Raw genomic sequence first — 27422 nt, 5'->3', positions numbered from 1 at the left:
ATCGCTGGCCCCGGCTGGATCCACGGTAAACCGAGCCAACACCTGTGCACGAACGGTCCGGTTAATGGTGTTACGCTGCGACCGAGTCCCGGCAGCTTGAAATCTAGACCCTGCCCCTCGTGGCTGCATGACCGATCGAACTTACGGCAGCCGGAAAGTTCCGGATTAAAGGTTCTTAGCCCCCAGCCGGGTGGACATGTCCGATCCACCGGCTGGAACGCCGTCGACTATTTTCACCTGTACACACTCGGCAACCTCTTCGCTACTCTTCTCGAGGGCTCGAGTTCAGGTCTTTACTTGATACATACCTTTAATCCCTTGCTCTCTAAGTCTGCTCTCTATTCGTGGTCTAATTCAGGCCTAATATCGTGTTAGTCGCATTCTATTCTTCTACCACAAAACTGCAAGCGGGGGGATGAATGTTCTTTTAAAAAATAATTAAAGGCTTTTTTGTACCCATCTTAAATATTCGAGCGCGAAACACGTTCTAAAGTTATTGTCCATCCTCTTTTAAAATCTGCTGCTATTACGTGTGCGGTTGACCAGAGTAAATTAGGTAGAGCCTGAAAAGTAACTCCATCGTTTCCCCAGTCTCTGATCTCGCTGTGGAAAGCGACCAGACTCGACTGCATTCGTTTTTGTGCCCCTCGAATAATTTGGCGCAGTTATTCGGTGAAATAATGGAATTAATCGGGGCCCCTCCCGTTGATTAGCGTGTTGCATAACTTTTACGAGGGGAAGCCGAAATACGGGCCGCGCCGAGGACAACGCGGCACGGGATAACTCCCGCTAGAATTGGGAAATCGTAACAACGAGCATAATTCGGGGGATTGGCCCGTGGAACGAGCGCGCGGACACCGCTCGCGAAAAATAACGGGAGGGGAGGGCGTCGGCGGCTCGACCCGCGGAAGATCATTCGCGGACAATTTAACGCGATCGCGTATCGCCGGCCGTGCAGTAGCAGCAGCAGCAGCAGCAGCAGCACCAGCAACAGATTTACTTTTCACCGGGCTTAATGGACACCGCTATCGCCAGGAATCGCAACGTTATTTTCCGCCGTGTTAAACAAATTTCATTTCCCGATGCGTCGTTCCCGATTGGTATCAATTATCCGTCGAATATTGAATTTGTAAATTTCATTTGTTTGCCGGCCCGGAAGAAGAATTATTGCGTGCCGAAGTCCGCGCGGCGTATCGATCGCCGGAGCGTATCACCGGTATATCAGCGCGCGGAGTCCCGGGGTTGGCTCGATGCGGTCGGGCAGAGGGTGGTCGGAGTTTAGGCGAATCTATTCGCAAATGTCATCTTCCGGAGGATCGTTTGCGGCCGACGGTTCGCGCCGTTCGGCCCGCTTCTGTTGCACGACCCGATCGCATCGATTTAACGTTGCATACACCGGTTGGCGAACTGGCTCTGTCAATAGCCCTTCCTTAGCCTCTTCGCGCGAGCGGCGCGCCGATCACGCTCCGTCGAGCGGAAGTCGCCTGGCTGTCGTCAAGGATAACTCTGCTTTAACGCTTCGCCCGGCTCTGACGAGCGATCGGGGATCGCCCGCGTTGCGGCCGCTTCGGGGATCTGGGGATAAACTTATTTTTCGCTCGCGATATTCATCTTTGCAAGCTGTACATTGATTTGTTTAAATCTTTGAAAATAATGATGGCTGTTCGATGGACTTGGACAGATTTATACAGACTTGGAGTTAAACAGACTAAAATGTAGACAGATTTAGGTAGATTCAGATAAAGTCGGCTAGACTTAAATAGACAGGTATATGATTTCATTTTCCAAAGAAACTGTGTTTTATCTTTTACAATGTCATTGTGCAAATTAGCTGAAAATGGGGATAGCGCAATTGACGGAGGGTCTTTTCTGTTTCAGCCGGCAGCATCCCGTCGACCATAGAATCCAGGAGAGACTCAGAGGCCGAGTCCCCTCGTTTCCGGCGGGGCAACGACGGATTCCTCCATCCAAAACCACTGACGATGAGCTAGCGACACGATGCGGAGGATGAAGCAGCTAGTGCTGCTCGGCTGGCCATGGTTGTGGCTGTGGCTGTTCGCGGCCACAGCGGGTACCCCGTCTTCCGACACGTTCGCGTCGACGACCTTCTCCTCGGCATCTGGCGCTGGCAGCATTAGCAGCAGCGGCGGCATCAGCAGCAACGCGGGAGCGAGCAGCTCCGTGACCAAGCCGTTCAGCCAGCCGATCCCGACGTCGACGCTCTCCTCGGTGACCGAGGAGCTCGCGTTTCCGTCTGACCGTGACTTCCGGTTCACGCAGCCGCTCTACAATGTCTCGATCCCGGAGAACTCGCTCGGGAAGACGTACGTGGTGCCCGAGGAGCGGATGGGCATCAAGCTCGCGTCCCCGGACGGCGGCCTGGACGTCAGGTTCCGTATAATGAGCGGCGACCGCGACAAGTACTTCAAGGCCGAGGAGCGCACCGTCGGCGACTTTTGCTTCCTATTGATTCGGACTCGAACCGGGAACGTGGACGTGTTGAACCGCGAGCGGAAGGACCGCTATGTGCTCGAAGTGCGCGCCACCGCGAGCCCGAGCCCGAGCGACGACGGGAAAGGGAACGGCAGAGTCGGCGACGTCCTCGAGGCGAACACGACCGTCGTCGTGACCATCCTGGACACGAACGACCTGAACCCGCTCTTCTATCCGACCGAGTACGAGACGACCATCACCGAGGACACGCCCCTGCACCGCAGCATACTCGGAGTAATCGCCGAGGACGCCGATCTCGGGAGGAACGGCGAGATTTATTATAGCTTCGCCGAGGAGACCGATCAGTTCGCCGTTCACCCGGTCAGTGGGGTAATAACGCTCACCAGGCCGCTCAGGTAGGTCGAACGTAATAGAATTCTCTCCTGTTTCGTTTGACGAGCGGACCCTCGACTCGCGCGCATCGTACCCTCCAGCCGAAGCGACCCGCTAAAACGTTTACGAGCCTCTCTCCCCCTCTATCTCTCTCTCTCTATACCTCTAGACATCTCGCCGGCGAATCTCCGAGCAATTTGTCCGGATCCCCGGCATGCTCCTCCTTCTTTGGGATTTTATCTTGATGCGCCCAGGGGACGCGCCGCGGCTGTTAACGCCCCAATAGCTGGTTTAACGATCTTTCTAATTTTCATACACGGTTGACCGACATACCGGTCCTCTCCTTCCTGCGGCTCGCTTCGGGTTTTGTAGCGTAGTTTACGTCCCCGCCGGATCTAGAGGGTGCGCCAAATGTACTGTTAACGTTCCCCGCCGTGGCTTCGTTGTATTCGAAGCACACGGTGCTTATCCAACGCCTCGAGCACACCTGCGTCAAATGATTCGAAATAAGTCGATTAACTGGTCCGCTAATACAATTAAACAAATTCCGAAATCATGAGTAATAGGGTGTCCCCTAATATTGCAACATGCGTAGCTGAAACGTAAAACAATTTCCTCGCGATCGTCTTGACAAATTATTCTCCCGCATAGAAATCCGCGATCCGTCGATAATTCCCAGGCTCTCTTTTGCCAGTCCGGCGGAAACGTAAAGTATAGGAAAAGTTAGGAGCCGCGGAACGAGGGGACCCGGTGATAGGAGGGGTCGCAAAGCACCGCGATAAATTTCTACTGTTTCAGTTTCCACTTTCGAACAAAACTGTTTCAATTCGACGGGAATCCGTGTCGCGTTCGGTTCAGCGGGAAACGTCCCGTGAAACGGGAAACGTTATTACGAGAAGTTTTACGTAATTGCTGTATTTATGTCCTTGATAGAATCACGCGTGGAATTACCTGAGAAAAGTGGGCTCGTAGAATGTTTGAACGTTGGCCGCGCCGCCGCGCCGCGGTGTTTGTCTTGCGTCGAACGGCCGCGGTCCGCGGCCGGCTGAATTCCCCGCGCAAGAAAGTCCACGCTCAAAAATTCCTCGAACGTTTCGAATTCTTTCCGTGTAAACGGACGGTACGTTCGGCACGCCCCCGCCCCCGGTACACGAGCTCGTTTGAATTTATTGTTCGCGGGTAAATTGCCCGTGAACGAGAATGCGGTACACGCCGATTGTAATAGAGCAAACACGCTCGCGGGAAAGTATTCGAAACGCACGGCCTGTTTCGAAAACAAATGCCCGGCACTTTAGAACTTTGTTCGACAAAACGTGGGGGCCCCGCGACGCGGCCAACATGTTCCCGGGCTTCTCGGCTTGAATAAAAGGTGTCCGATTTGTTTTGCAAACGGCTCGACAAATTTTTTAACGAACGCTGATCCCACGCCTCGCCTTTTACACCAAACTTGTTTCACTTTTACTACGTTCATTACAAATCGACACTTTGCATCCGATCAGAATTAACCCATTATTCGCCGCAATTTAAACATCGATAAAGTTATAAAAATATCTACGTAGAATTTTTCTTTTAATCTTACTTAATACTGTAGATATAAAAATCACTATAATATAAATTTCAATAAATGTTTGTAAGAAAAGAACAATGGCGGATATTGAGATGAGTTATTTCAACCACGAAATAAATAAGAGGAGAAACAAAGTTCGTTGTTAGGCTACCCTGCCCCAAGCGAGGCATTACGATTAAATTCCTTTGACGATCTCCTGGCGTGCACGATTGCAAGATAGGCTGGCCATTGAGCGAAATTTATCTAAGCAATTTCGAGAGGATAATGGGACACCTTTTATGCGCGGCCTGCAGATACGATCGCTCGTTATAGATCAGTTAGCATGCGTCTCTAAACGCCCCCCTCTAAAGTCATCGTCCGAGCTAAGCGGCGGAAAAACGAGTAAACGAATCCCAGGTACAAGCTGTTGTTCCCGCAGGTACTCGCAAAAGCCGATCCACAAGCTGGTGGTCCTGGCGAAAGACCGGGGACCGGTGATCCGGAGCGCGATCCGGCCGAGCACGGCCAAGGTGACGATCCGAGTGCGTCAGGTGAACCTGCACGGGCCCGAGATCTACGTGCACCATTTGCCGGACATCGTCGAGCATTCGAACGCCGACATCTACGCGATCGTTCGCGTGAAGGACGACGACGAGGGCGTGCACGGCGAGATCGCGAGCTTGGAGATAGTGGGCGGCGATCCGGCGGGCCACTTCAGGGTACGCCCGGCCAGCGGCGGGCAGCCCGGCGAGTACAACATCGAGCTGCTGCACCTGCTCGACCGGGAGACGGCGGTGCAGGGCTACAACCTGACGCTGAAAGCGACGGACCGAGGCGTGCCGCAACGGTCCAGCTACAAATTCGTGCCTGTCCACCTGGCCGACGTGAACGACAACGCGCCGGTGTTCAGCCGCGAGATCTACGAAGTGAAGGTGCCGGAGACCGCCCCCGTGAACACGCCGGTGATAAGGCTGAAGGTGACGGACGCGGACGAGGGCAGGAACGCGCTGGTCTTCCTGGAGATCGTGGGTGGCAACGAGGGGGGCGAGTTCTACGTGAACGCCGAGACCGGGATGCTCTACACCGCGATGAACCTGGACGCCGAGAAGAAGGCGTTCTACACGCTGACGGTGTCCGCCGTGGACCAGGGGAACGCCGGCATGCGGAAGCAGTCGTCGGCCAAGGTCAAGATCAACGTGGTGGACACCAACGACAACGATCCGACGTTCGAGCAGTCCTCGAGGGAGGTGTCGATCGACGAGAACGAGCCGGCCGGCGCCTCGGTCGTCAAGATCACCGCCAAGGACCGGGACTCCGGCGAGAACGCTTACATCTCTTACAGCATCGACAACATCCAGAAGGTGCCGTTCGAGATCGACCACTTCTCCGGCGTGGTCAGGACCAAGCAGGTGCTCGACTACGAAACCATGAAGAGGGAGTACCTGCTGCACGTGCGGGTCAGCGACTGGGGTCTGCCGTATCGGCGGCAAGCGGAGATGCAGCTGCGCGTGAAGCTGCGAGACGTGAACGACAACCGGCCGCAGTTCGAGAGGATCGATTGCACCGGCCACGTGCCGCGGTACCTGCCCATCGGCACGGAAGTGATCGTGGTGTCGGCGATCGACTTCGACGCGGAGAACATCATCAGCTATCGCATCGTGTCCGGCAACGAGGACGGCTGCTTCGCCCTGGACTCGGCCAGCGGGGTCCTCTCCGTCACCTGCGACCTCACCGACGTCAAGTCCACCGAGCGGACCGTCAACGTCACCGCCACCGACGGCACGCACTTCGCGGACGTGAACCCCGTGCACCTGCACCTGGTCAACGCGAAGAGGAACCTCGGCACCGCGCAGGGCAGGGCGCTGTCGGAGCAGGGCGGCGCGTTCGAGTGCCGCGACACGGGAGTCGCCAGGAGGCTCACGGAAGCCATGGCATCGGCCGAGAGAAACAACATTCCATCGGAGGACGACAAGTACACTCTGACGCCTAGCAGATACGGCGAGAACATGCACACGCCCGAGTTCGTCGACTTTCCCAGCGAAATTAAGGTGAACGAGTCCGTGAAAGTGGGGACGACGCTGGTCAGGCTGCGAGCCAGGGACAAGGACTTGGACTACAACGGGAAGCTGGTGTTCTGCATCTCCAGCGGCGACAGGGACTCGGTGTTCGGCGTGGACCCGGACACCGGTGATCTGAACGTGATAGGCTACCTGGACAGGGAACGGGAGAGCGAGTACTTTTTAAACATCAGCGTGTACGACCTGGGCAAGCCTCAAAAGTCCACCTCCAAGATGCTGCCCGTCACTATCCTCGACGTGAACGACAACGCGCCAAAGTTCGAGAAGTCTCTGGCCAGCTTCCAGATCTCCGAGACTGCTCTGAACGGGACGAACGTGTGGCGAGCGAACGCTACCGACGCCGACCTCGGGGAGAACGCGCGGGTCACCTACTCCCTGGTCACGGAGACCAACGATTTCCGCGTGGACCCCATCACCGGCGTGCTCACCATCTTCGGCCGACTGGACAGAGAGCGACAAGAGTTGTACGAGCTGAGGATCAGGGCCCAGGACAACGGCGGCAAGGGGACCGACATGCCGCCGCTCTACTCGGACGCGTTGGTCAGAGTGACGGTCGACGACATCAACGACAACGCGCCGACGTTCGCGCTGACCAGCTATACCGTGAAAATCCGGGAGGACGTGCCAGCTTGGACGGTGGTCGCTGTCGTCGACGCCACTGATCCGGACGAGGGCCCCGGCGGCGATATCGAGTACTTCCTGTCCGACGCCATGGAGAGCGAGGGCTACTTCAAGGTCGATAGCATGTCCGGCACCATCAGGACCACCCAGAGCCTCGACTTTGAAGAGCGTCAGGTGCACACGCTGACGATCGTCGCCAAGGATCGCGGCGAGCCGGTCTTGTCCAGCGAGACGATGGTCATCATCGAGGTCGTCGACGTCAACGAGAACCTGCATCCGCCCGTTTTTGATGACTTTGTCGTGTCCGCGAGTGTCTTCGAGAACCAGCCCATCGGCACCCTGGTGACCACCGTGCGGGCAAAGGACGCCGATCATCTGGGAGGGGACTCCAGGATTGGATACAGCATCCGGGGCGGCGACGGGATCGGGATCTTCACCATCGACAACAAAGGTGAGTCTCCACTTCCAATTTGCTTTCATCTCTTCTGCTATGATCTTTCCACTGATTCTAGTTCAAATTGTTTCCACTGATTTAATTGGTTGATATACATCTCATTTTTTATTTACTTTCATAGATATAGTTCTTTAACAGTATACCACTGGAAGAAATAAATATTTTTTTCAATTTTTTAATTTAAGAGACGGAATCGTAATCGAAGAATCCATTGTAGTAAAAATGATAAAAGCGATAACTTCAACTGTATTGCATTCATTGTCGATGGCTTGACAGATTCAGCGTTGATTATTTTTCCAAAGTTCCCGTCTTTGATTTATACTTCGTGCTAAAAATTGCTGATAAATTATATCGCATTCGGATCGAGGATATTCGCAAGCGAATCGAATTCCTCGGATACTTTTGTTCCACGTTTTACGAGGGTCTCTCACGGGAACGTAAAGATCCGCAGTCTAATTGAAGCCGCTCGACGCTCCCGGCCTAACACGCTACCTACGCGAGCGAACAATAGGGGGTTAATTGTCGAACGAAGTAATGAAAAGCGTAAGAACCAGATTATCGTAAAGTTAACAGCCCGGAATGGAAACGACATTTCACGAGCAACAACTTTTACTGCATATCAGCCGCGCGACGAACCCGGGCCTCTTGTTCCCGTCTCTCCTCGTTCGGTCGACGCCATCGGCGGGGGAGCATGCTCTCTCGACGCTCGGGAAATCCTGGCGGACTTTCTAACACGCGCGCGCAAGATTATACGGCGGCCGTAAAAAGGTGGATCGGGCGAACCGACGTGCGCGGTGTGTCAATATTTAAATTCCCCGCGAGATCGCGTTTAATCCGCCGTAATAACGGATTCATCTCCGTAACGAGTGTTCGGGACCGAAGAACGTTCGGTCATCCCTTGATCGGTTTTTAATCGTCATTTTTTTACTGTTTTCGAGTGTCACGTTTCATAAGTGCAGAAAACTCGCAGAAGTCTGAAACTTCGAAACCTCTGCACTCGAAGCTGTTTTAACTGCAAATCTAAAATAATTTTCCTGGCTCGTAATATTTCCATTTTATGTAACAAAGTGCAATTGAAATTGTTCTTCAGTTTCAATAATTTTTTAAATCTAAGCTTCATTGCCTCAGAGTCCTCAGACAGAGAGAATGAATAAATTCCTTCGTTTAAGGAAGTTTAACAAAAATTGCGAGGAGTCGTGCAAAGGGTTAATTAAAAGGAATACTTCTTCTTCGCGTATAAGTACCTTTATTCTGGTAACTTTATTTATTATACTATCCTTTTTTAGAGTACTCTTTCAACGAACTAACAAATGATCGTCTAAATTCCTATTTACGGATCTTTTTATCTCAAAAAAATTAGTCTCCGCGTTTCTCCATAATTCTCTCTTGAACCGGAAAGTATCGAATCCGCTGCTAGGGGTCCCTCAAGAGTCCGCGCGCGTTCGATACAAAACGTGCGGAGCCGAAACCGCGGCCGTTCCTCCGCGGAACGTCCGTTAATGAGAGATTTGAATTTTAAACCAGGTCGGAATCAATCGGCGCGTCGGTGTAAATGTTTATTTAAATCCCGGCCGGCTTTTGACGAGCATCGAGCGCATTAAACATCCGGCTGCTGAACCCGCGATTTCCATGCTAACCTTTTTACGGGCAAGTTTTTGCGCGGACCGCCGCTACGTAATTTAAATTCATCCCAGCCCGACTTGAACATTTCTCGCGGGCCTCGTCCGGGCCGCGAATATTCCGCGCGCGGAAACACCGTCGGAGTCGGTCAGACTCCGCTGTTCCGGATTCGCGACGTTTCATGGTAGCCCCGTGCCTTCGCCGACGCAAATCGACCGTAGAAATTAGTAACGCGGTTCTTTAACGTTTATGCGATCCACTGTCGCTGCATCGGCATCGCGAGCGCAATTTTTCACCCTTTTATGTATTTTTTTATTTTATAAATTTTTATATTTATATATAAAAATAAATTCTTCTGTTATCAAAGTATAGAAACGAAGGAAAATAAAGACAATGCAAAGGAACAAAAATTGTCTGATCCTACTAGGAGAATTATTAAATATGTGCTAATCGTCATGAAAGGAGGGATATTGCAAAGGGTTAACACAGCCTCGAAAGGGATCATAGTGGAAGGGGTTGACGCGTGGAACGGCGCCGGTTTTGCGGCGTCCTGTACAGGGTGCGCGGACCATAGACACGGACAGAGTGCACTTTAATTCACTCGAAGTCACGAGCTTGTCGAGAAGTCATTTCAAGCCAATTGCATTTCCGAGGGAAAACAGCGCGGGCGGAGCGGAACAAGCGCGATTCCACGGAGCCACCCCTTTCGATCTCCGGAAGACGGTTGAATCGAGCGTAACAATACTTTGAGATCGCTCGAGTCCGTGATCCGAGGTTCGACGCATTCTTCGGCGACGGCGGGGAACGAAAAAGAAGGACGCGGTGGGCGGCGAACGTCTACGCGTCCGTGAGAGACGCGTCTTTTTTCCGCTTTGGTGGCCGCGCTGTTCCGCTTCTTTCCGGTCGGGCGGCACTGATCGATCGACGGGGTTGCGAGGGCGGAGAAAAAAAAATACGTCGAACCGATTCACCCTTTACATTCGACGGGGGAGGGGGGCGGGCCATCGATACTCCGTGGCACCGGTCCAAAACGAAGTTACAGCATCGTGGACCATTAAATACCGACGCGCCGGGTTTAATTGAATTATAGAACTCGCGAGAATCCGCTTACTTTTTCTACGGCCGCCGCGAGCGCGCTTTAAATTTCACTTAAATTTCACACCGGAAATCCCGCGTCATTCCGCTTAATGATCGTCTAGCGAGAGCGTCTCCGCGGATCTAGAGTGATTAATCGCTGCTTCGTCGTTTGTATCTGCTCGCCCACTGTAAACGACATTTGTATAGGGACGCTGGTATTCTTTAGAAAAGGAAGCTAATGTATTTTCTGATAATCAAATCCAATGCCGGTTCAATGTGTAAGTGAATAAAGAGATTTTAACCTGTTAGCTGCGTACAACGCGTATACACGTCACAAGGAAATGGCAATTTTACGTCTTATAATAAAAATATTTCTCCTACGATTTATGTCAGAATGCTTGTGGTAACATAGTCATCAATTTCGCACGGTTCAGGATATTTTTAGAACAATTATCAAAAAGATTACATACAGTGTGATCGATAAAGCGCGTAAGAAAATTTATCTTCTAAATATATCGACGCAGCTAAGTGGGTAAATGTTAACCCCTCGACGTACCATTTTTCTTTACAGCTACTGCGATTAGAAATTTTTTCCTGAACTTCTGATTCTGATAATTACCTGTCTTAAGATCGATACCATTTATTATTTTATGCGCCAAAGTGCGCGTCCACGTTCGAGCACTATAAAAAGCAGAATTAAGCGTGAAAAGGCTCATTTTTCAGTTCGCGAGGATCTAATTCTAAAAATACGGAGTTAGCTATAATTCACAGGACACACGGGGCACGTCCGCGGGAACCGTCTGCCAGGTTTGCAGCGGATCGAATGATTTTATTATGAGACGTCGTGTTCGTTGAAAAATGTCTTTTTCGAGAAAAACGCGTGGGAAGTATCACGTAACGTTATACACTGCGCGCCAATTTCGCTTTGAAGCTCGAAAACAGAGAAAATGTAATAAAAGCGAAGAACGAGATCGCGCCTCGGAAATTGTACACCTTTTCGAAATCTGGTCCGAGTCCGAGAGCGAGTCCCTCGGCTCGTCGGGCACACCGGTCCGCTTAATTAATATAAACGCGATGCTAATGACGCGGCGCGCCGATGAGTATCGCGAAAACCGGCGACCAGCTTTTTTCCATCCCCGCGATCTATTTACTAATGACCGTCTCTCCTCGACGGAACGGGGCGCGGCACTCTTGGCTCGCGCGGCCATAAATTCTGCCCCGCCTGACGTGTTTCGATTCCAGTCGAACAAAATACACACCGGCGCGCCGCGGCGCGGAGAGGCGGCCGTCGAAAAAGAATGGAAGAAACCGGTGAACGTCATCCGCGATTTAGTCACGTTCGACGAGTTTCCGACGTTCGACCGAACGACGTCCTCGCCTGAACGGCTTCCCCGCCGTGTGTCCACCGTGCCTCGTATGATAAGCGAAAGAAAAAGCTGTGTTCTCTGTATCGATAAACGCAGGAAATACACGGAATTCCAGTGATACATCAATTTTCGTCGGAGACGATAAGCTCCTCGCACTGTGACGAGACTGGGAGCGTAGAGTTTACTGTTCGGATAGGTGTGTCAATTTTTTGGACAAGTGTATATTCTCTTAGCAAACGCTCAGACATCGCACTTAATCGATAGACAGTAATACAATAATATTTTAAAATTGTCCAAATGCTATTTAGCATTTCATTTCAATTATTAGGCACTGTTATTTTTACAGCACCATAGTTACGCGATTCAATTTTTACGCGAATGAAAAATCAAAGCACAACCTATAGAGTCTCCAGACTCGGCACGAAGCTAAATGTTTAAATTCAATTTGCTCGACGTGTTCCAAGAACCGTCGCCGCTCGTTTCTAATTGCAAGTTCACATGTTCGGCTAGCGGTAAAGAATCGCCGTGCCGTTTTTTTTGCCGTAAAGTTGTCGTGACAAGGCGCCATGTGCATCTAAATACGCACGGTTTCGTGCGCGGCACACATCCGTCCGCGGTCGGCCGGGCTGTGTATCGATCTCTCTCTCTCTCCCTCTCTCTCTCTCTCTCTCGCGAAGCAAAAATAATACATTGTCAGTGCGGTGTATGCATATTCAGCCGGCGTAAATATTCATAAGACGGCGGGTGTATTGCCTTCGCGTTTTGAAGCAGCACACACGACCGCCGGTTATCGTCGGTCCGCGCGGCTTCCACGACGGATTCACGGTTACGTGTTAGACGGGTGCCACGGCCAGCACACCGTTCGGTTTTGTTCGCGATTTCAGCAACTGGTAGGGAGATCGTTGTTCGTCATACTTTGCGATCGTATCGCCCGACAAATTGTTGTTTAATTCACGTACGGGAAAAATCTGCATTTTATCGGATCCTTTGTACGACTTTTTTTTTCTGCGCCGCGGGCGATCGTAAAGTGGTTACGAACATCCGAAATTGGCGCGCGCCAGAAAAATGGATGGATGTTGGAGAAAAATGCGTCATGCTCGATCCGTGATATCGTTTATTGTCCACGGATTACGAGGAATTCGGTCCTGTCGCCGTTTCAGCTTTTACTCTTACCCTCGCTCTGTTTCAATTCTTTTGGAATGCCAGTTGCAAAATTCAGGAAAGAAGCGATCAAATCGTGAAAGATATTATAATATTTCTGCAATAATTTCTGTAAAATAATTTCTCAAGAGAAAAGGAGCACTCCACCTTTATTTTTCGCATTTTAATCGCGCGCTTTAACGTCGACGGCGACACAGCAGAACATCATTCCGTCTTTAAAAACGCACCGACACTCTTCCTTAACAAGTTACGATAAATCACCTCCATCTCCGGCGCTCGTGTTTATCCGCATCAAGGTTGACCGAGTAAAACCGTCCGAGCCATCGTTCAGCAAAGAATCGGCGTCACGCTGAGAGAAAGTCGCGAAGTATTTTCGGAGCGACGAGGAGCGATCGAACTTTTAATCGAGAAAATCGTTTCCAATTAGACTCGGCCGGCAGATAAAATCAATCTTTTTCAATCCGTGGCTCGTTTCCGAGGCCGCCGTCGGGCTCGTTCAAAGAGGCCACCGCCGGCAGAGGAAACGCGACACACGGACACACAGGGGGAGGATGGGAGAGAGAGAGAGAGAGTGTTGCACGGTGTGTGCCGCTGTTGCTCGTTAGCGGGCCACATTCGTCGGTTCGTTGGAGGCAAACGACGTCGCTGGACGATCGACTAAATTTCCTATGACGCGGTTTACCCGTTCGCCACCGCCAGGAAAATACGGTTAAGCTCTGATCACCATAGAAAACTGCCACACCTAGTTTGCAAGGGTGCAACCGGCCCCGACGCGTTTTCCGGCAAACAGGCTGAAACGCGTTCCGCGCCGCGCTGTCCATTTTGTCGCCGGCGGGTGTCGCCGCGAGCGTTACTCCATTAATAAGGCGACCCATATAACACCCGTGCATGTGCACGGGCATACTTGCATAGAGGCGTGTGCGCAAAATGCTGCGGCGAGCGAAAATCCGGCGCGTCGATCGCAACCGATACGAAGGGAACTGTCCGAACTAATTTGGAATCCCAAGTTTAGGGTTGTTCGTATGACGAGTATACTCGTCGTGAGTAAATGGTAATATTTTTTGTTACGACGAGTATACTCGTCGTCAGTAAATGGTAATATTTTTGTTACGACGAGTATATTCGTCGTGAGTAAATGGTAATATTTTTTGTTACGACGAGTATACTCGTCGTCAGTAAAAGGTTATTATTTTCTTACCTATGACGAGTATACTCGTCGTGAGTAAAAGGTTATTATTTTCTTACCTATGACGAGTATACTCGTCGTGAGTAAAGGGTTATTATTTTTTTTACCTACGACGAGTATATTCGTCAAAAATAGTTGATCGGTTAAAAAGTCAAATCTGAGCTAATTATATGATGAGTTACGAACTCGCGAAACGAACAATTACCAAGATGACACACTTCTCGGGCTTTTCCGACCGCCAACATTAAGAGCCCACGTATCTCGACTGTGCATCCCAGTTAGAATCTGACGACCGACCTTTGGCCGCGAGTCTCGCGTGTTCGGCGGTCCCGGGTGATTTAAAACAGACGTATCGGTATCCGGAAACGGCTGACCTCCGCGCCTTTGGACCGGGCACCCAGAAAGCGATTCGTTCTCCTTTTTCCGCGACACGGCGGCCGAGTTAGAGCCTGGGTCCGCCACGATTCGCAGGACTCGCCGCGATAAGGCCGGTGATCCATTACGGAGGGCATTCGAAGAATTTCCGCGAACAATGGCTGTGGAACGTCGTACGACCGGTGGCTGTTTCTAGGAGAAGAAAGTTACGTATCCGCTCGAACGCCGCCGGATTCCGCGTCGCGGGTCGCGTTAACAAGCGCGGCGAATAGAACGAATTAATTAACCCTTTCGGTGTGGACGAGCGCCGGATATATACGGCGTCCACGTGCTAACCTGTATAAATAACAGAATTTCATATCTTTTAATATTGAAGCTGGAAGCAACATTTTCTTTTTTAAAAAGAAAACACTGTTTTATCGAGCATAGTTTTTATTTAACGCCTAGGACGATTTTTATATGAAGGAGGACTGACCGTGTGCGAATTTTCAGCGTCGTGTAAGTAAGAGTGCCACGGTGGATAGAGTGCTTGTACCGAAAGGGTTAAACGTAAACGCGATCGTCGGTTTCGTTGATAGAAGGCGGAGAGCAGAAAGCCGTAAAAATTGATAGAAACAGATTGTTCTTTGAATGGTCGGAGCAGAGCGAACAAAAAGCTCTTCTTCGAGGCGACGAAAATCCAATTTAGCCGACGAGTGCCGCTATATTCGCAGTAGCAGCTTGTGAATTATACCCGGGCTATAACGATCGCGCGAGCCAGCTCTAAATTACGTTTATCAACGAGCGCCATGTTTTTGTTCTCCTCGAAAGTCGTTTCGCCTTGGTCCGGCCCGGGGTCTCCCCGCGTTCTCGCGAATATCGCTTGGCCCGATAGCATCGATCTCGCGCGCGCGAAGACGAACGAACGGCTTACGCAACCGTTGGATATTTTATCCGGTGTCCGTGTTTTTTTTTTATTTCCCCGGGCGTGTTTACTCTCGGGCCCCGACGCAAGGCCCGCGAGATTGCAACCGCGGACGCATTTGAATTTAAATGGGAACCGTGCTTACCCTGCGCCAGAGAAACTGTTTTCTTTTTCGTAATCCCCCGAACCCGGATCGAGCGCGCGCGAACGTGGGCGTGCACACACAGCTTTGCCGCATCCGTCAATTTGACGGATATTTTGTAGAGCGTCCCGGGTATCCTTTTTTTCAAACGTTTGAATAATCCCGTGCGGCACTCGTGTCGGCACTCGTCCCGCCTACTTCTACGAACTTTTAACGATCGTTTCGCATCGAAAAGGAGCTTTCCGAATAACTAAAATCCCGAGACGAGACTCTGCAGTCGCGTCGCGCGGAGCATTATTCGTCGATGCCGCGTCGATGAATTAACATTATATTCGGCAACGGAAAAGACCGCACGTAATTCGTCCGACAAATAAACTACGACGAGTTAACACGTTATTTATGCTGGCGTTGTTTTGACGGATCGTGGAATATTTACGCGCGTTAACGATACGAGGGGATCCGACGCGCTCGAATATTTACGCGATACGTTTAATTTCTCCTATTATCCGGTTGCTAAAATTAATTACGAGCAAATATTTATTGCGGTAATATGTCATTCATCGTTTCGTTTCAAATAAATCGTGCATCGATTATAACGACGTTTACGTTATTGCCGGACGCGTTGCGCCGAAATACCGGTGGCGCGCAATGGTTCCAACAGCTGGAGATCCGAAAAGTGAAAAAGCTCGTTTATATTTACGCGACGAGAACTCGGTGAAAATCGTGGTCATTTCCATTCGGATATCATCGGCGCTCGCAGATTTGTTAAAAAAAAGAGTCCCTTTGGTCGAGTTCGTTTGTTCAGGGTCGTTGCAACTTTCGAGAAGCGTTCTCCGCGTCGTCGCGAGCGCGGAAGGGGACGAACCGAGCCGTTTCTCTGTCTGAGCGCGAATATCCGTCGCGGGAGACTGGTCACAGGTCTTAGACGTGGTTTAAGGTCGGCGGTTAAGGTACTTTGAAGCGACAAGCCCGGGTAAACCTCGGGCGGAGCTCTCTCGAAGAGGGTTCGCCAGGAATTTTTTCCTTTAATTCGCTTCTCGTTACTTTCTCGCCGTCGCCGTCGCCGTCGAGACGAACGGGGACGCTCGTCGTCGATGGGGTTTCTCCCGCGTCAAAGACGATCCCCGGCCTCCAATGTTCCTCGAACGGGTTCTCTCTCTCTCGGCCAACGCGCGCCGTCCGCCGCAGCCCGCCATTGTGCCGCTGGAATTTCTGGTATTGTCAGCGAAGTTTTCACCCGGCTTTCTTTCCTCGCCCAGGTGGGAAGAACAATCGTCGAGACTTTTTGCTCGGTACAGTTTCCTTCTGCTCCCCCCTCTTGCCGCCTCTTTGATTCCCGGCCGAGTCGAGCGTTGACGCGCGCCAGCCACCCTGTCTTTTACGACCCCGGCAGCATCGCGCTATTGCGTAAGTCGGGAGGAGGAGGAGGAGGAGGGAACGCGTGAATGACGCTTTAGAAACGGCGACTGCGAAACGTCCTAACGACCGCCGTGGAAAATCTTCCGGTCGCGGGACAGATAAACGGGTGGTTAGCGCGACGAGCACGCCCGGTGTCGGGAAACGCGTGAAACGCTTCTGTTTCCATGCTCTTGTGCCGGTGCTCGACGAGCCGCCAACTTGTTCGGGATTCGTACGATCGACCTGCTTCTCACCGCCTTGGATTACGAACGTGGATTTCAGTACTGAATTTATTACGGCGATGGTTCTCATTTCAAGTTCAATGCTCGGAAATTATTGACTATATTTTGCTGTTCTTCTCTCGTCGATTTATTTTGCCTTCGTTCTCTATACTATTGTTTGAATTTATGGATTCTGTTACCCTAAATTTTCTGCAACTGATTAATAAATTATACACGCAAAACACTCCTCGACGAAGATGCAGCACGTATTTCGCCTTCGCTATCCGTTGGAAAAACGAACGGTCCCGCATAAATTCTAGCAAAGCGAACAATCGTCGTTCGACTTGGGCGAATTAGGGCCAATAAGGAGTGCACGGGTCAACTGGTAAACGAGGCGGGCCGCCCGTGATACGACGGTGGACAGAAAATTCGCGTGGTTGATGTGTGTGCTGAATGGTTACGAGCTGCGCTGCTTAAATATTGTGCTAGAATTAACAGGGGCGTGTCGGGCTCTAACGAACCGGGTAGAAACGAACGAGCAACCGGGTCGAGCCACGGTACTTACACCGCACAATACACCGGCGAACTTGAAAGGCTACATGTCGTCATAAGTAATTACGGGAATGTTTACCCGAAACGCGATTGTTATCGCCGCGCGGATCGAAGTTTCCGCGCCTGGCCGACCGTTCGCCGCTCTGCGCGAGCACAACTTCGCCAATTCCGGCGAACTGTTCCAGAAATTTTGGTAATTTTACGCAAATAGAATCGCGGCGAACAGAACTAATCGGGGGTCGTGATAGGACGCTCCAGTTTGCTTTGGGGAATCGCCTAAGATCGTCTTCTTGCGCCTTGTCCGTAGACCAGCGCTCGGAATAAAGTTGCGAGCAACATGGGACTTTATTGTGAGCGAGTCCCTGAGAGAGTTGCGACCGGGGGAATACTAATTCCAACGATTTTCGAACGAAGAGTTGCTCGTAATTAGATAAACGAGACAATGTTGGCTCTAAAAGACCAAAACGATCTCTAAGATGACCAGAAGTGACCACTAAAATGATCAAAACTGACCTCTAAAATGACCACTAAGATGACCAGAAGTGACCAGAAATGACCACTAAAATGACCAGAAATGACCACTAAGATGACCAGAAGTGACCACTGAAATGACCAGAAATGACCACTAAAATGACCAGAAGAAACCATTCAAATAACAATTAACAAATAGTCGAATGACCATCCCTGACCACCAGGATGAATTAACAATAGTACCTCGTTGCTGCTATGAAAATTTATTAACACGAGCATCATCTAATTAGAGTCATTAAACGTACAGTCCTTATGGCATCGACGTTGCGTGCAGTCTCGTCGCGAGCTCAGTCGCAGACGAATCCGCGTGCGACTATTTAGCCGGTTGGACAGGTGCGCGCGATTGCATACGACTTTATGGCATCCTGAATTCTAATCTCGTCGTCTCTCCGCCGTGGAAATTCTAAGCAGGTGACAACTGATCAATATTTTCTACGGTTTACCGGTGACAGGCGCAATCACGCTTCTTTATGCAGCTTTGTTCTCGAACATAGTCGCAGGTGTGTTCGTTCGAAACTTCCTTTCGAAATAAAGGAATTTCTTTCTCGCATTCTAATTGTAGTTGAACGTGCATCTTGAACTATTGCGCAAGCGAAATAGTTGTCTTCGACTTCTTACCGGACTTGCGCAGACACTATTTTGGTATAGCTTAACGCTGAACTTTTATAGAATCTATTTTCACAATTTTTATTGCACTGTATGCTAGATATCAATATTTAAATATTGAAGTCGAGAAAACAGAATCGCGTTCATTATTGCTAAAAATCTTCACAGTGAGCCGGACTCGTTAAAATGCAGGAAGGGGTTGAACGATGCTCTGTGGTGAAGATGTTCGCGTAAAAGGCACGAGCGACTTTCGCGGTTCGGACAAGGCATTCGTTTTCCGCGAGCCGGACGTTTCTAGCGCGGCGTTCCGCGGCGTTCGCGTTTATCAGTGTCCAAGATTTTCGATCGCGGGCACATAACTATCGGTAGGAGGACGTTGGAGAAATGGGTCACGAGAGAACGACCGCAACAGTAAACCTAAACGCGAGTTACCAGCAACATATTCTCGGGAACGTTTGCTCTTCTTTACAGGCGGCTGGCACGCTAGGAAAAGCGAGCTCGGAATTGCGGGCCCGTTGATGCTATCGTTCGCTAAAAGCGAGCGTTATCGCCCGCGGAACGGGAAAGCACCGGAATCGAAACACACAAAAAGAACTTCTTTGCCGAGTCCATAAAATTAATTATTTACGGAGCGGCGGAGAGGAGGATCGCACGGAAAGCACCGCGGAGTAATTTAAGAGGAAACAGCCGGGACGCCTCTGTTCGTTTTCCCGCGAGTTTCGGGATCGTCGAAGCAGCCGACGGGAATTATTTCGTCCCGTTTTTATTGTCCGGTATTGCTGTTCGTTCCGTCTTGTATTATTACGCTTGCATTAGTGCGCGCGGCTTTGGACTTGCGACTGCTCAGGTCGTTCTTTTACCGCTACAGTTTTCCAAGAATGCGAAGGATTCTTGTCCCGGCTGAAGAATTTAACAGCACTCGTTTCATTATTTATATTTTCAAAATATTTGCCTGCTTGGCAAATTAATGTAACTCTAAAGGTCTTTATTCCATTTACCATCGTTAGTAAATCTAGCAGCAATAAATTAAATAATTTCTGTCGAACCATTGTGCGAAGTTAAATCCCCAAACAGATAGAAAAGGTGGACGAAGATTTTTAGTAAAATCACGGTTACTTAAGATCAATAGTTATACTAATTAATATTGAACTACGGTCGGCCCGCGAGCATGGATGACAATTTCGGTAGTCACAAAGTGGGTTGGCGCGAAAAAGGGAAAGTCCCGTTGCATCTGATTCCCAAGAAACCGGTTCACCCTTTATTTATCGGCGTGCCGCGTCGCTCATAATAAATGGAATTATTTATTCCCAAGCTATCGCTCGTACAACACTATAAAACGGGACATAATTCGCCGAGCGCGAGTCTGGAAAACTCTGAACCGTTCTTGCACAATCGAGATCCGACTTTTCTCGATCCGGCCGGGTCGACATTTGCATCCTGAGGCGGCGGCAGCGGCGGCGCGTTCGCAAAAATCCGGCGAACGACAATCCGCGACAGCGTTGGAGAACGCGCGAGCGGAATTCCTCGGTGCGCCATAAGCGGCACCGGGGCAATAACGTTCTCGTCGCATTCGGCATATAATTACAAGTCACGTAACGCGGCGAACAAGATGCCGGGCGCGAGGATTGTCACGCTGTAAAACATGCCCGGCGACGGGACGCGTTCACGCGTGCCCCGCGTACGAATTTCCGTCATGAATCCTTAATGTCGCGAGCCGCTCCGTATCGCTCCGCTCTCCGCGTCATTAAGCGCCGCGTCTTGGCAAATTGCATAAGGCATCGCCACCCTCGATGGGTTCGTCGAGCGGTGCTCGCCGGAACCGACGGCGAGAGCCGAGTCGGCGGAGCCGAAAACCGACGGCGCCGGCGTCGCGTGTAATCATCCCGGCTCGGCCTTAACGCGCGAGGTAATTGGCTATGCCGAATTATGCGCGTTTCGCGAGACCACGCTCGGCGAATTCAGGCTACGGGGGTGGTGGACTTCAAAAGGGATAATGGCCGGCGATTTGCGCGCTCCGGCCGGGAAACGGCGCGGGATTGCTGATTTCATGCATTCGCTGCGTCTTTCGTCTTCCGTGATTAATTGCGGTTTTATTCCGTTACGTAATCTTTGGCATAATACGTTCGGACTGTTCGCGAATCCCGCTCGTGTGTTCGGTGAAATATTCCTTAGAAATTGGGCAATTAACAATGTTACTTATGCCGAAAAATTGGTGGCGGTCGTTTTCCGATCAATTAACAGAATTGACCGTTAACATAGTATACATTATTGCCATTATAAAGAAAACGCAATTGAATACTTTAATGTTAAAAAATTTCCATATACTTCTAAAACAGTTATTAATGAGTCTACAAAAGTCTGAGTGAATACTCTAAGTAGTTTCTCTTCAAAAAATTCTCAAAGCCCATCTCGACCAGCGTATATTAATCGATGCGTTGGCCAAAATCCTTTCGAATTTATCCGACGCGAAATTAAGGGGATTTTAAACAGCGTAGTCCCCCAGCCGAGACAGCATTATGATCGCGAGACGTCGGGGACACGCCGCGTCGCGCATCGAAGTCTCCGAACGTAGCGCATATTAATTACTCGCAACATTCTCCCACACGCGAGCGCGAGGTCGCTTATGGCCAGCGAATACAAATACCCGTCGCGAGCATAATACGTGCAAAGTACTCGTAACTCTGTTCGCTTCTACACGATCCCGCATAAATATTCATTACCCGGGAATACATTTTTCTAGGACGGTTTGATGGGTTCGAAGACGCGGAAGAAACGCCGTCGTCGCAGCGGCACGGTGCCGGTAATCACCGCCGCGATATTGCTGCTCGCGTTTCGGACGGTTCCGCTCGCGTTTCGAAATGGACGTCGGTCGCCCGAGTTTCTGCTTCTCGCTAATGTCGGCGGTTACGAGCCGGGGTACGTTAACTCTGTGACAGATCAATTTGGTAGTTATTATTATTGCCCGCCGCCGCAGCGGACCGCTTCAAGAGCTTGGAATATTTAATTTCGCCGGTGTACCTGACCGGACAAGCCAATTGTCTGCTCATCGCAGGCTTCTCCTTTGTGTGCCGTTTCCCGTGGCCCGAGTGTTCCCCGACCGATGAAGTGCAATTTACTCGGCGCATGGAAAGGAATACCTTCCGCGCTTTCCGTTCTCAAAGCGCTCCGCTCGGTTTTCATTTGATTTCGCCCCGAAAATAATCCGGCCTGGCCGACAGCCGCGCCGCGGATAGATCGCGTTTCGCGATGCCTCCCCGCGATTAGCTCGGCCCGCGCCGAACACATTTTCTATCAAACCGACGGTGAAACCGGCCGCTTCCTCCTCCTCCTTTTTTTTCTCCTCGAAGCGCAACAAACAGGCTGGCAGCAGTTTTTGACGCGCATTGTACGCCAGGAGCTTTGCCCCGGTGTACAGGGATTTATATTGGAACGTCCTACGGATGCGTTTGCTCGCATCCGGTACCGGAGTTCGATCCGAGCTGCGGCGTTCGACAGCGCTGAGACTCTAAATATCCGGGGCTAGCGAAAATACTTTTTTATCCTAGAAATTAATCGAAAAGATCAAGTCTATATTGCTTGGAATTGATAACAATTTTTGGGATTGTTCTCGGTTATCCAAAAGGGTTAAAAGGTGGTTCCTCGATGGCGAAATTGATCGCGTTCGCGCACCGTTTATCAAGTGCGGCCGGCGGTAGCAGTATCGCGTAACGCATCGACGCCTCGCCGCCATTAATTGTCCGAAAGAGTGCTGCCGTAATTTACCGGTTCGGGCGAGCGCGGCCGAGACAGACTCTGCCTCCTTCGCTCGCGTTTAACTCTTTCCGATATACGATTCCTATAGAAAATAAAAAGCAGAAATGTACAGAATCTTCTGTAGTTAGAATCTAACTCGAGGGTTAAACTGTTAAAGGGTTAAACTGTTAAAGGGTTAAACTGTGTAGTCACTACGAGCGACTTGAAATTTTTCAGCTGGCTCAAAGTACGCGTATTCCACCACGCGCGAGGAAGCGAGCGAAAGGTGGGACAGTTTTTAAGCCACCTAACCTAACACGGTTAACCGATTGGACCGTGTTCGTGGGGATCGGTGTAAAAATCGGCGAAGCTCTCGAAAAGAACCGCTACGAGCCGCGATTCGATATACTTAGGGTCCCGTGTACGGGGAATAAATCGTCGGTGTTTTCAGCGGGTTCGCGGCGCGGCGGGTACATGTTCCAGGAAACGAGAGCTCGGCACTTACGTGCTCGTAATGCAGCGGATAAGGGTGAGGAGAGCATGACCGGTATGCGCTTCTTCGTGAATCTAATCCCCGAAGCGGTGAAACGCCGCCCACGCGAGCCCCGCTGCATCGAGATTTTCTCGCGAACACCGTGCTCTCGCCGCTCGCGAGACCCGGCTGGAAAAGAGAGGGAAGAGAGAGGGGGAACAGAGGGGAGAGAGAGAGAGAGAGGGCAGGAGAGTACCGGGCCTCTCGGGAAAGAGAGGAGGAAAGACCACTGTATACCGGTTTTCGAGGAGGCCGAGGCCGGGGGCGGCGGAAGTGACGTCACATAGGGGGCCACACGCGCATATCGCGTTTTACAGCCTCTCTAAAGACAATGACCCATCCTATACTCTCCTCTGCCCGTCCGGTGCCGCTTCTTACGTGAAACGAAAGCTGCGAGCTTGTAACGGGAAGTCCGAAACCGTTCCACGCAAAGTGCTTCTCGTCGAAAAAATGGAAATTTAATATTCACCTCATACCACATTGATTTTTATCTTTATATTAAGATAAACCTTTATACTATCCTACCTTTCTTTCATTACATTAATTAGTATACTACGAATTTTACGCATCCGTGATAAAAATGAACAAATCATAAAATAATTTTTGCGTAAAAATCCGTCATAGTAAGTGATCCGTTTATAATTATCATTTTGATAGGTGTACACTGTTTCGCATCATGTCGTCACAATTGGCTGACATAATTGATACGACGTTATGCGAACGATTCGATTATCCAGCATAGAGAGATACCACGAGCATCAGAGATAGGATTGTTAACCGCGATCGTATTATTTTCTTTGAAGCGACGCGCGACGAAGACGGCGTAACGCGGGCAACGCGGCAACGTACAGTTTTACAAGGAGCTCGGCAGAAAATTGTTTTTTAATCCGGGCTCCTTCTATGGGAATGCCCCGCGGGCATTAATTCTTTCTTGTAGGACGACGCTGACGCGAGAACCTCGGTTGGATACTAGGAGGAACTCGTAAGAATTTGTAGCTAAACGCTGCAGGGGCCCCCTGCCGACGCTGCCACGAGAACGGACTCGAGGAAATGTTCTTTTGTGCCGCGGCACGCTTCCAGCCGCTTCCTTAACACGGCGAAAGCGTACAAAAGGTATATTAAACGGCGATGAAAAAAAAAAGGAAAAGGAACGCGCCGTGTAAAAGAATCTATGATAAGATCTCCATTCTCTCGAGAATTTTGCATTTGTAGCGCCGGCTGTGTTGTTCCTCGGTGAAATTTTTTTGTTAATTTCACTTCGGCGAACGTTGCTTGGGAAATTCTGCGATTCGATGCGAGCATGCGAATGGCGCAACTGCTCTCTCTCTTTCTTTCTCTCTGCTCGTCCGCTCTCCGGAGCGGAAGTTTAGAAGATAATTATAAAACTTCGAATTTATTAAAAGTTAATTTGCGCGATACAAAACTATGTAATCCACGCAGTCGCGAGCGTGCGCGCGGGTATGTAAATTAAACCGGTGCACGGTGTAATGGAACTTTAATGAGATTCTTACTTCGCTTTTAACTTCACCGAAACTCTTAATAGAAAAGATAAGCACACGGATAATTGTTTTCGGCGAAATAACGCCGGACGGTCGTCTCTCTCTCTCTCTCTCTCTCTCTCTCTCTCTCCGCATCTGCATAGAAATGTCCAATCTGGAGGCAGAAACAGCCGAGATTATCGTTTCGGCAGGGTATCAACGGGGAAAATAGCGGGCCCGCCGGAAAAATAAAAGAAATCGCAAGATATTCTGCTCGTCAACTTTCGACCGTGCTATTAATAACGAACAATCCCGTATGAATGAAAGACGAGATGAGATACGGGATTTCGGATCCCGCGAGGAGGAACGCGCGCGTGGGTATTAGCTATGTATAAGAAAACAGCGGATGCGTGGATGCATGCATGCATCTCGCGCCGCGGCTCCGCCGTGCTGTTGCTGCTGCTGCTGCTGCACCTATGTAGCGGTGTGCATCGGCTACGCGGAAAGGCATGGTTCGATGGAAATTATACGGTCCGGTGGCCACGGGCCGGCGGCGCTATCCCATGCTCTCTTCGTTGCTTATCACTTCGGCTCGATAACCGGCGAACCGTGGAAAAATCTTCCTGTCTGATTCGGAACCATCAATTTTCACTTGGCGCGCGCGCGCGCGCGTGCCCCTATCCATATTGGCAGCTCGCGCGCGCGCAAAAAAAAAAAAAATCTGAACCAGGCCTGTGGGAAATACGCTGTCGGAAATAGATTCCACGCGAATCCACTGTGGGAAATCGACGAGCGTTGATTACGTTGTTCGTCCGAGGATTAAGCCTCGGCGCCGCTCGTATTTCTACGGTATCTTCCATCGAAGCGCGATTCTTTTTTCCTATCTTTCTCTCCTCCCAGTCTCTTCCGATCTCGCCAACATAATTTATTTTCGACGGAGATACGCGCACCGCTCGTCGCCAGCGTCCCCACACGTATCGAAACGGCATACATACACAGTATCTTCTTTGAAACAGCTTGAAGCTCTATTTGATCAAAAATTTTCATTTAAAAGTTTACTATGCGGTCGCATATTTTCTATTTTCTAAAGGATAATTACAGATTTCTATTGTAATTCCTATACTTTATTCAACTGACTATATATTTTTCTTCTTTGAGTTTTATATTATTATATTTGGTCTTTTACCAATTTCACTATGGGCAATATTGCGAGACATCTAATAAACAGTTTATATTCATTAGATACGATCGTGCCCAGTTCCGGAAGCAAACACATAGAACACGCTATCCACGTTCCCGTCTTCCGATCACTTTTGCTACAGTATTTGAGGAGACGAGCAATTACAGCCGTGAAATAATAAAGGGTTCGGAGCTAAATCGGTCGCTTCCTCTATCCGGGCCCGGCGTTCCTCCTTCGATCTGTGCGCGAGGCGGGAAAATGTTTGCGGCCGGCGTAGCGTGGGTACACCATTCCAGGACGTTATCGAGGGCAAGGAGGAGGAGAGGAGGGTTTTTCCAAGGCGGTTGCACTCCATCGGGTAACGACTTATTAAATCGCCTTCCGGGAGAAAATTCCCTTCGAACCAATTCTTATCGTCGCGTGTGTCGACGAAATCCTATTTGCGAGGCCGGACAACCACTCGCTTTAATCTTCCTCCGGCGAGGCGAGACGAGGCGAGACGAGGCGAGGCGAGGAGAAGCGAGGCGAGTCGAACCGGTAATACCAATTTGTAGACGGTTGACTTTCTACTTCCGCTAGCAGATAACACAAAGCCCGGCTGCTTGTACTACGAAACCGTGCATTAACGCGGCCATCGAGAACCATCGGTTTCGAGCGGACAGCGCCGTTAACGAAGGAAAACAGCGGTATCGATCTCGGCTCGGGTTTCCCATCGATCCTCGCGCCGCGCTATCTTAATCATGCCCGATTACGGGAACCTGTTTACACGAGCTGCAAAATTTGTTGCATAAATAAAGATTTTGCCCGAGCGCCCGTGTGTACCTCCGTGAGATCGTCCGTGTCGCTTGTGCTCTCGCCGTGTGTCGCCGCTACTTACTCGGAATTGTAATGGGAATGTATTATCGGGAGCGCGCGGCGGACGTCGGGACACAGCGATTCCTCCCCATTAGCCGGTCCGGCAACCGTCTAATTAAGTCATAAAGTTTTATACGCGACCGTTTCGGAGTTAATCCGCCGGCCGATCGAGACCGATTTCGAGAAATCGAAATTCTTCCTCGACACTTCTGACCAAAAGGAAAAAAACGACGACGACGTCGCGTCGATCGGGGCAAACTGGTTTAAAGGTCACGCGGAATAATCGCTTGGTAATTGGTTCGGACGACGGAAAAATAGGCGCGGATTATAATTTGGGATTTACTAATAAACACCAGCTTATTAAAATTCCAGCTTTGTTGGGATAAAAATGATCTTGGAACGTGGTAGAAGAATTTTAGCGGGGCCTCAGAGTCACCGTTCGAGTGCAAAGGGTTGAATAACAGAATAAATAAATTTGATTTCGATTCAAAATAAATTAACAATATTCATATTTAATAGATCTTGCATGAAATTTGTATCACGAGTCTAGCTCGTTATTATAATACAAGGGGTTAATAACACGTTCCTTTAGGACACAAATATTCTGCGATGAATGAAACACACCTGGTACGACCAAAAACGGCAAGGACTAAGATCATCCACTTTGCGGCAAGTTTATCGGCTAGCATAGGTTTCGGATGACCGGCGTCAGCCTCGGTCCCAGATCGATGACGTCTCGTCATTCCGTGCGCTGTCGGGGCATGCCTCGCGAGTCCGCCCCAGCCTGGGCAAACGGTTTCCATCCAACGATTAGCCGGCAGGACGATTAACCTAAATTCGCTGCGGGCGCACCTGCTCGCGGCGCACGGTTAAGCCGGTCTTTCGCGGTTAATGATACGCGTTGTGTCTCGTAGGCAGCGCCGCAGCCCCCGCGTTCCACTTGTTAACATTTAACCGGCGAGAACGGAAAATTCGGCGGA

The 27422-nt window shown here is 50.3% G+C and overlaps 1 protein-coding gene across 1 annotated transcript in view; it reads left to right on the top strand.

The window, feature by feature from the left end:
- Kug (FAT atypical cadherin kugelei) overlaps window positions 1–27422 on the top strand; it is a 565526-nt gene that overhangs the window by 183051 nt on the left and 355053 nt on the right. The window contains exons 2-3 of the mRNA XM_078186334.1: window positions 1879–2849; window positions 4812–7522. Of these exons, the coding sequence (XP_078042460.1) occupies window positions 1999–2849; window positions 4812–7522 (3562 nt within the window). The 5' untranslated portion in view covers window positions 1879–1998. The remainder of the gene's footprint in view (window positions 1–1878; window positions 2850–4811; window positions 7523–27422) is intronic.

This window comes from Augochlora pura, chromosome 2 (assembly GCF_028453695.1).
Source record: "Augochlora pura isolate Apur16 chromosome 2, APUR_v2.2.1, whole genome shotgun sequence".
Classification (NCBI taxonomy): domain Eukaryota; kingdom Metazoa; phylum Arthropoda; class Insecta; order Hymenoptera; family Halictidae; genus Augochlora; species Augochlora pura.
Note: the sequence above shows the minus strand (reverse complement) of the source record. Positions and strands in the feature narration are given on the sequence as shown.